This window comes from Taudactylus pleione, unplaced genomic scaffold (assembly GCF_031769625.1).
Source record: "Taudactylus pleione unplaced genomic scaffold, aTauple2 ptg000642l, whole genome shotgun sequence".
NCBI lineage: Eukaryota > Metazoa > Chordata > Amphibia > Anura > Myobatrachidae > Taudactylus > Taudactylus pleione.
The window spans coordinates 4,513,734-4,523,697 of record NW_028285044.1 but is presented as its reverse complement, the minus strand read 5'-3'; the positions used below and the strand labels follow the sequence as shown (position 1 = coordinate 4,523,697).

General features: G+C 43.1%; 1 protein-coding gene and 1 non-coding gene across 2 annotated transcripts; both read right to left on the bottom strand.

Annotated features, from left to right (window-relative positions):
- Positions 1–685: 685 nt before the first annotated feature.
- On the bottom strand, positions 686–9,114 carry RPL3 (ribosomal protein L3). Its single transcript, XM_088455092.1, has 10 exons — positions 9,027–9,114; positions 6,886–7,078; positions 5,236–5,404; positions 4,679–4,814; positions 3,148–3,334; positions 2,704–2,864; positions 2,523–2,624; positions 1,745–1,840; positions 1,539–1,658; positions 686–807 (listed from the first exon to the last, which is right to left on the bottom strand). Exons 1-10 carry the CDS (start codon positions 9,027–9,029, stop codon positions 766–768), a joined length of 1,209 nt encoding a protein of 402 aa, XP_088311218.1. The 5' UTR covers positions 9,030–9,114; the 3' UTR covers positions 686–765.
- LOC148479024 (small nucleolar RNA U83B) lies at positions 2,931–3,024 on the bottom strand. Its single transcript, XR_015872014.1, has one exon. It is a non-coding gene; the product is annotated as a small nucleolar RNA U83B (small nucleolar RNA).
- Positions 9,115–9,964: the final 850 nt, after the last annotated feature.

The following is a 9,964-nucleotide window of genomic DNA, read 5'->3' as shown; positions in this document are numbered from 1 at the left end:
GCCTCTGATTAGGGATGGCAACTGACCATCGATGGTTTACAAGCCATTGATTGTCTGGCTGAACACAAGTGGTTTGCCATTGCTGGTGGACATCAATGTTGCACAATCAATGGTAACCCTCAATCGATGTTTAGGAAACAGCAGTTGTGGTCTACACAGATCTCCTCGACCAATCGCGAAACAATTGATGGCTTCTAATGATGGTTGAACCATCGATGCTACAGCCGTCAATGGCCATCACTAAAGTATAACATAAAAATTGCTATTTTTATGTTATACTGCGTTTTAAAAAAATATTTTCTTCAAATAAAATAGTGATGGATAACTTTAAAATTATGTTCGTGACCGAATTCAATCAAAAGAATTAGTCAGGCAAGTGGTTAAGCAATTTCAGGTCCATTTCTTACAGCTGGAGGTGAGGTATAGCCCCACTCCATTACACCTACCTGCTGACTGGCACTTCATTTTCACTATTCAGGTGTTGTAACCAGCTGAATATTAACAGATATTTATCAACCAAGTAGTTACCAATCAGCACAGTGGATTGTTAGCCTATTAACCACATCACCCATATTGGTTAGGTCACTTTACTCAGTGAAAAGTGTTAATAGCAAGTGAGAAGTCCATGTTTAGATGCAAATACAAAGCTATTTGAAAGCTTCATGTTAATCTCAAAACAGCAAAGTTATCAGAATAGTATTTATTGAAGGATCCTTAAAAGTGCAACATAATCCAGATGGCAGACAGGACATGGCAATCTTCTGTTTAGGCTTCTTCCTTTGGCAGACGGTCTTTCTTGAGTGGACCCTGTAAGAAACAAATTATATACCTTTAATTTAGAGCAGATTATCCTTAATTAATATGGCATCACTAAGGGGTAAATTTACTAAAGTGAGTTTTTAGAAGTGAGTTTTAAAAGTGATGTTCACTATAGCAACCAGATTCTAGCTATTATCTTCTAGAAGGTGCTAGTTAAATGTTAAGTAGAATCTGATTGGTTGCTATGGGCAACATCACTTAAAACTCACTTCTAAAAACTCACTTTAGTAAATTTACCCCCAAGTGTCTGCAGCACAGAATGCACAAGAAAAAAAAATAAAGTACAAAACATTGCAGGAGAATGTATAACCATTGGTGCATCAGCAGTTACAATACCCAAATACACAGGGTGGCAGAACCCAAAGGTTTGGGGCCACTGTAGGAAGCGGGGAGGAGATTGTATAAGTGAGAAAAGGGTAAAAGCATGAGAACTTGCAATTACTGTACTATGTAACATCTCAGGAGTTTAGTTTTAATGAAGGGAACCATCCAACCCATTAAGTGACGTGTTATTTTAACTGGTACAAAAGCAGCTTAATTCAAAATTCCAGATCCATAGACCAACAATGGTGCCTTTGCAATAAGGAACACTTAAAATAGCATTAGCCAGTAGGTCTTCTCATAAAATCACACTGCAATTGTAGAATTGTATACACAAGACAATTTAAAAAAACACAGGCTGCATGTTACCCATACAAATACAATATTGTATGTCCTACCATGAAAGCCTTCTTTTCTTCTGCTGTTTGGAAACGTCCATGTCCAAACTTGGAGGTGGTGTCAATGAATTTGAGGTCAATCTTCTCCAGAGCACGGCGATTGGTCTGCACAAGGAGGGACTGTAAAGATAGATAAGTTAGAGGTAACCTGCTTTAACATCCATTTAACTTCTGCATTTTCTCATCTCACACGACCATGTACATACCTTGCGCAGAGTGAGAACTCTTTTCTTGGTCCCAACAACACAGCCCTTCAGCATGATGAAGTCATTTTTTACTTCTCCATAATGAACAAAGCCACCCTAAGGAAAAGTTTTACATATTATAAAGCAAGTAGATTTTTTTTTTTTTTAAAAAGAAAAAAAAACATCCATCCAAAGCATTCAGGAAACCCCCTAAAAATGTAACAAAGTAAAAACATTGGATATTAGAAAAATACATGGACTGGCTAGTAATGCTTTTCAGCCATTGGTCAAAACAAATATTGAGCACTTGCTTGTGGCCTTCACTTACTCCAGAAACTGCTATAATTTGACTGAACTGGTCCAACTACAGTAGGGAGATTCAAATAAAGGGCACAGCATATGGGCAGGCCTAACCATCTGGGTAACTCAACAGCGGCGCCTAGCAGACAATAAAAATGTTGACCATTTTCATATCATACTTTTGTCCCTGTCTATCATCTGGTATCTAGACATGTTCCATCTAATTACTGTATCTATAGTCTAAGACCCATCAGCCAGAATATTCTCCTGTAGGGTCATTGATTCAGGCATTGCTTTAGCAGCATTTTAGCATGTTCTAATTGTAAGTTACAAGAAAGAAAAAGTAAATCTAGTGGTCACAACACATACACCCCCTTCAAATGCATACAGATTAGATCCCATGTTTAATCAATGAAAAAGTCACTTATATAGCGCTGGAGCAATGCTGCATCCAAGTACTATAGCAAACCAAATGTCAACTACAATATCAAGTACTTACCAGAGGATTGATACTCTTATCTGAGATATCATAGTCAGTTGAAGCATTGTTCTTGACAAGTTTGCCATCCTTGGAGTGGTAGCCTTGTCCAATCTTGTAGATCTGGGAGAGAGATAAGTTGTAGATCATTTCCAAGTTCTGGACTAGGCAAACCAAGGAATTCACAGAAAAATGTAACTACCTTCTTGTTAATCTCAGTGCGATGATGGTAACCTTTCTGGCCAGCACGAGCCACGGAGAAGGCCACGCGGGCAGGATGCCATGCTCCAATACAAGCTACCTTTCGCAGACCTCTGTGAGTCTTACGTGGAAGCTTCTTTGTGTGCCAACGGCTAGTCACACCTGGAAGGGAAAACAGTAGTCAGATTTGGAAATAACATTTTTTTCACATAAGATACAGTATATTAGAATGTTCTCAGAAGGAAGGCAGCATGGAATTATTCCTCAGTGGAGATCGGGCACTGTGCCCAGTGCTTATTCCATGACTTCATCACTGAACAGACAAATCTACAGTGCAAGTATTCACATACAGGACTAGTAGATCCTTTAATAAATATCAAAGCTACATACAACCAAGTTAATTGGTCAATAAAAGGTACTATACATCAAGCCTTTGGAGTCTCACCTTTGTATCCCTTGCCCTTAGTGACTCCAATTACATCAATCATTTCATCCTGGCCAAAAATTCCAGACACAGCAACCTGTTGCTCCAGCTTCTCACGAGCCCAATCCACTTTCTCTGCTACTTTACCCCCATTCACTTGAATCTCCATGAGATGAGACTTCTTCTGGCGCAAGGGGAGTAGACGCATCTGGAAAAACAAGGCTAAATTACAATGACAGCAATTGCAAAAGATGGTCATGACATACTAAAAGCTCACTAGAATTTGGCCTAGTTACTAGATTTTGTGCCACTTTATATATAAACAACCACTGGACTAAATAGCAAAGAAAAATGTACATGGCAGGAAAGGTAAGGGGCACATCCTCTAGACCAGGGGTTCCCAACCACGGTCCTCAAGGCACACTAACAGTCCAGGTTTTAGGAATAGCCATACTTGAGCACAAGTGACTTAATTAGTACCTCAGTTATTTTGATTTAACCATCTGTGCACAATTATGGATATCACTAAAACCAGGACCATTAGTGTGCCTTGAGGACCGAGGTTGGGAATCACTGCTCTAGACGATCTACTCCCTGTCCAATCTCTTAATGATATTCCCTGATTTCCCTTGAAATTTTATTTCAGTCTGAACGATTTGCATTTGCAAACGATCTTTAATAGATAAAGTGAAATTGACCTGCATGTCCGGTCGACTGACGAGACTATCAAATGACCAGCGGGAGCGCGCATCTTGGATCGTTAACGACCAAACACTGCACGATTTATAAACGATTGAACGATAAAGACGTCGTTATTGTTCAATCGCCTGCTAAAATAGTGTAGTGGATGTCCCCCTGTAGTGTTTAATACTTGAAAATCGTCGTGTGATTCAGTGACAGCTGCCAAGTTAAACTGCATTTGTAAGACCATAAAAACTATGTTACAGCTATGAGCCTACAGATAAATGTATCTTTGCTAGGTACAGCAGGAAGTGGGTCAAATGCAGTCAGAAAAACGACTTTCAACAGACTACTAAAAGCAGTCATCTGTCCGCCCGTCGAAATGATCATCATTTATGCTGGCCCACAAGAACGCAAAGTATCTCCTGCTACAAATACACCCACTGGGTGTATAGAGGGGACACAGACACATCAGAACGATGTGTCCCCGGACGACCCGCTGGCCAACATATAGCACTGTGCTTACACTGCACGATTGTGCACTGTACAATTACATGCTGCATTTAGCAGCATGGCATTGTACACAGTACCTTCTGATAGACCTGCACAGACAACAAGACATCAAACCCCCCACGGGATCACTGGATTGTGGGTCCCATCCGATAGGTCATTCAAATTGGCCTAAAAAATGACATTGTGTATCCAGCCTTAATAAGTGCCATTAGTTTAAACTAGTTACAGGAGTATGGAGGGAAAAAGGCAACTTAGTTACATTAAATCATTTACTTCACTTTGCATCCAGATGAATTTCAGCCACTAATCCTAACAGAGAATTTGGCATTAAGAACCTGTCTAATCAGAGAACACTTACCTGTGTATGGGCAATAACCCTGATGACCTGGCAGTATTTTTTCATACTAGCGAAGTCTTTCTCCAGCTGCTTCTTGCCTTCTTCATCTTGCCACTTCTTGCAGTACTTTGTGAAAGCCTTCTTCTTAGATTTGTACCTTTAATGGCAGAGCATGAGAGTTGGAGTGGACCTTCATCATGCCCCACAAGACATGAGCGGAAGGTGCCAGACCATTTCAAGGGTTCGGCTCATTGCATGGCATCAAAGGAGCTTTTCAGCCAGCAAGCGGAGCCTGGAGCTCATCAGACAAAGGCTTGCAAGGCCGATGCTGAGAGGAGCTGCCAATGGTCATTCCATGTGCATTTAGCATCAGTAAAATTAATTTCTCTCATTATGCAGAATAGAGGGTACCACAATGTAACTACTAATGTGGCCATTACATTAAGAATCTTATGATAATGACTGTTGCAAAAGAAAAAAAAAAAAAAAAATTGGAATAAAGGCAATACTGCCATGCCATTAAATTATTGGGACCCCATCTCTATCCTTCACCCAGGAACGTTCATAGTAACACTTACCAGTTCTTATAGAAACGCCTCTTGCATTCATCACTGACATGTTCAGCAAAGATGGTCTTGAAGCTACGCAGGCCACGTGGAGTCTGGACATAGCCTACAATTCCAACAATGACCATAGGAGGTGTCTCCACCACAGTCACTGCCTCCACAACTTCTTTCTTATTCACCTCTGGAAGTTAAAAATTTAGACATACCAAATGTTAATTTCCCAGGTGGTAAATGTACAACAAACTACAGAAACAACATGTCACTGCCTCAAAACTGCTTTACCACCCAAATGGCAAAACAATGAAGTCAACAACTTTAAAAAGACTGCAGAAGGGGTGTAGACAGGAGGAACAATCAGAAGCAGCACTGAAAAGTTGTTACTTGATAACTGCAGAGTGGGGTTAGTGTGAGTGAAGCTACAGACCCCAGTGTTCTCCCAAGAAAATGTTTCCAGTCGGGTGGCATCAAGTAGCCGCCAGGTGGGGGCCTTCATAAAAGGTTTTAAACTTGAAATAAAATGTTATATATTAATTCTCCTCTTATTATAGGCCCAGTCTGATTATGAAAAAAAATGCAAAGTCTGTAGGATCTGTTCCTTTATATACAACTCCCAGATACTGCCCCCACTTGCAGGCTCCCAAAGTGCCGGGTGGTATACCCGCAAAAGACAGCCTGGGGAGAACACTGGACCCCCTAGGAAAATGATTGCGCATTAAGTCTCAAGGGAGGAGATTGATGGGCAACAGTGCATTAAATGTCATGCTACACAAGATATTCTATGCTGTATGTATGCATGCATGTAACAGGTAATGCCTCAGGGAATCTATGATTTACCGCCGGGCCCCTGGCTCAAATCCTGACAAGGACGAAAATCCTGATCGTCCTAAATGTCATTAACCTATTCTACCCCCTAACCCTCCCCCTTAGGGGTGCCTAACCTTAACCTTCCCCCCAGTGCCTAACCCTAATCCCTCCTCTAAGTGCCTAAACCCGAGTCCCCCCTGGGAGCCCCTAACCCCACCGCGGCTGTCCATGCTCAGCATCTCTTCGATCGGGATGCCGGTCTCCCGGCGTCGATAAAATGACAGGAGTCTAGATTTAGACGCCTGTCATTTAATCCTTACCGGGATTAAGCAGTCGGGAAGCCAGCTGTCGGGATTAGGTCCGCCGGCTTCCTGACTGCATACTTGCCTCAGCATAGCCATTTTGTTTGGTAAGCAGACAGTGCCTTCCTTATCAAAATATATGTCAGAGTCAAAACAAGTACACAGGACTCTATACAGTTAGGTTACAAATTGCCACTGCAATGGCATAGAAATGCCGGCACACAGTTGCAGTGCTAAGCAACATGAAAACATACTTGTGGAATCATTTGTGCTACAGACTCCACTACTCAGGCACTCTAAAACATTTAAAAAAGATTACAATTTAATATGTTCACTAAATGCTACAGTCAGCATTCGACATTCAGCAGAGACAGCCATTGGATGTCAATCAGTCCGCCCGTCGAAGACATTTCATCATGTGTAGCCTTCCTAAATGAACGATTCTGGGTCTTAATTATCACAAAAAAATTCCAAGGCCTTGCTGTACATAGCAATAGTCTACCTAAAGTAATTAAAATATAAAGATGACCAGTTTGCTGAAATATAATTCACTTACTTGAGCCAGGCCTATCAACTTCTCTGACGATATGGGTCATGCCAGCCTTGTAACCCAAGAAGGCAGTCAGATGGATTGGTTTGCTGGGGTCATCTTTAGGGAAGCTCTTAACCTTGCCCCTATGTCTCTTGCTGCGTTTGCGGGGCAGGAAGCCCAGAGAACCGTGCCTAGGAGCTGAGAACTTCCTGTGAGACTGTAGGTAGAGATTAAATGAAGAGTTCAGTTAACAGATTCTAGAACAAATACTTATGAACAACCTCGTTAAGGCAGATTTAGCAACTGACAACAGTCCTAAAAACCCAGTATAACTCCCAAACAGTAACAACTCGCAAAAAAAAAAAAACTCAAAACATTAGTGGGGCACATCCACTAGCAGACTTTGAAACGACTGCACGATAACTAGCGTTCCCACTAGGCTGTTTTAGCGGGGCGCAGCGCCCTGCCCTCCTTCTGGAGGGCAAAAAACGCCCTGCCCTCAGCCTGCGGGTGCCGTCTTCACCCGCGGGTCGCAGTGTCCCGCAGGTGGAGAAATGTGTGGTGATGCATGCGCCCGGCATCTATTCTCCCTGTCTGCAGCGCTTGGGGGCTGCCCGGCGTATCCGGAAGTGCCGGGCACGCTCCCAAGAGTCACAAAAAGGGGATGCGTCTTATAGACATGCACCTTATCGATGGCCACGCCCCCTTTTCAGGCACGCACACTAAGGTGCCCGCTCTGGCACCCTGCCTGTCGCTGGAGTTAGAGTGAACACTAATATCAACATTGTAATAGTGCAGTAGTTGCACAGTCTGTGCTGTGCCTGCACTGAACAATCAGTCATTCAGTGTAGGCACATCAATCATCACCTAATGGAGGGTACACGGTCAGATTATCTGGAAGTTATGAACGATAACGATTGTAAAAATCGTTCATATCATTGACATGCATCGACTAACGATGCGCCTGCCCGCATGTCAGATAACTATCTGAAATTGACTTTTTGCTATCAGATTTGGACAATATCCATTTAAATACTGTCAAATAGTTCATGTAATAGTTGGTAAAATCATTCATCTAGCAAGCCTGACCGTGTTTATGCACCATAAACTCAATCAGACGTGATAGTCAGGTTGACCAGCATGTTCGGCCAATGATTAATGTCAGAAACGACCAGCGGGAGTGCTCATCGCTGGTCGTTTTTGACATGGTGTCAAATTCATGAGCGATTTAACGATATCGTTAAAACGCTCATAGAAACCGGCAAGTGGATGTGCGCCTTTACACTAAACTCATTTTAGATAAGTGGCCGAGATTCAGAAATTACTTTTCCATGGAACATACTAAAAGATAAGCTCTCACGAGCAGGGACCACTACCCTCATGCGCTTCTCTTTACATTTTCTTATACTCCTTACTCCCCATAAGGGCCCCTAACACTTGACTGCCAACTCCCGGCTGCTTATTGTGAGTGCTTTGATCACTGTTCCAGTAATGTATACAAGTCGTGTCCTTGCCCTCCACTGCAAGTTACTTGTTTCTTGTTCACTTACTAGTTTTATATACTATGTAAAGGTGCTGCGGAACACTTGTGCCGCAATAGAAATAGTAATGATCACTAAAAAAGATGATCGCCTACAGTTCCCATTCACAGCTATAGAGGTCACTATATATTTTACTTTGTCTGAGAATTAATCTACAGCGAGCACAAAGCTAGTAGCAAGTGTACAGCGAGGTGCCCGCCTGTCAGCCACATGCGGCTACTGCACGCAGCATGGGTGACGTGTATACGCTTGGCGGCCTAGTAGGTAACAACTGCCAGTCCAAGGAACTCCGCCCCGCAATCGGCCTACGTGAACGATACACAGTTCATTATCAACGAAACGCGGGCAGCCCCGATAATCACCACAGCAGCTACGGCACGGCCACACGTGTGATAGGGCCGCCACATCCTGTGAGCTGCCACCCAGAACGCAGCGCATAGCACGCCTAACCGGCCCCGACATTCCGGCCTACAGACAGAGCGGGCCGGAGCAGGAATATACACCCGGCATCATATCGCCGTCACCCGGGAGAGAGCAAGCGTGCACCGCGCTGGCAGAGAGGGGATCAGATGGCTGTGATATCTGATGGATCGCCATGCTAGGTCTCAGGGATCTCCCACTCACCATCTCGTCTCCTCACTGAGCTGGAAAGAGAGCGCTGCGTTCTCTCCTACAGTATTTATACGCACGCAGCGAAGGCTCCGCCCGGATTTTCTTCCCCACACTGTGCAACTTTATTAATAACGCACACTGACACTGACTGACAAGTACATTAATTCACCAATCGCTTCGCTTGTCCTTAGCTCAGCTGTACTGAAAAAAAAAATGTCTTTATTGTTTAGCACAGACAACAAGCCAGGCCTTGCAATGTTATTGTATAGAAGACGTAATGCGCACTTAATAGTTTTGCCGTTTTTCCTGGGACTTGTGAATTAAAATATGATGTGATTACTACATGCATGACTAACAATTCTCAGTTAATATTGCAGCCTACTTTTGAAAATCATTTCAGGGAGATTATGAAAGCGACACCTATGAGCTTGCTGTTAAGAGGGCGTGTACTGCTACATGTGAGAGGCGTGCCATAAAACAGATTTATTACATCCAAATGTAAATGAGCCCCAAAGCTGTTAGATCTACATGTTGATGAAAATAAACTTAAGGGGGGTTATATCCACTACGTGACATGAAAGTCTGAACGTCCAGCGTTCAGACCTTTATGTCGCCAAGGTATGTCATTCAGTGAACGAGCCCGACCGATTCCTGAACATACCGAACCTGACGACTGTCGTCAGGTTGACGGACATGTTCAGTAGACAGTCGGGGTCGGCAAGGACCCAGCGTGCACACGCATCGCTGGTACTTGCCGGCTGTCCATTACCCGACTTTGTGAACAATGCGACCAAAACCTCCTGGTTTTTGTCGGATTGTTCTTAAAGTTGGGTAATGGATAGGCCCCTTTAAGCTTTTCAGAAAATGCATGTAGCCATAGGGATTATTGTGCCTTATAACCAATGCTGGGATATGATACTAATGATCCCAAGTGAATGTATATATCTCTG

Coding starts and splice junctions, on each gene's coding strand:
- RPL3 (XM_088455092.1), bottom strand. Junction 4,815..5,235: donor AGGCGTTTCTATAAGAACTG/GTAAGTGTTACT, acceptor CTGCCATTAAAG/GTACAAATCTAAGAAGAAGG. Junction 2,865..3,147: donor TAAGGGCAAGGGATACAAAG/GTGAGACTCCAA, acceptor TTTCCCTTCCAG/GTGTGACTAGCCGTTGGCAC.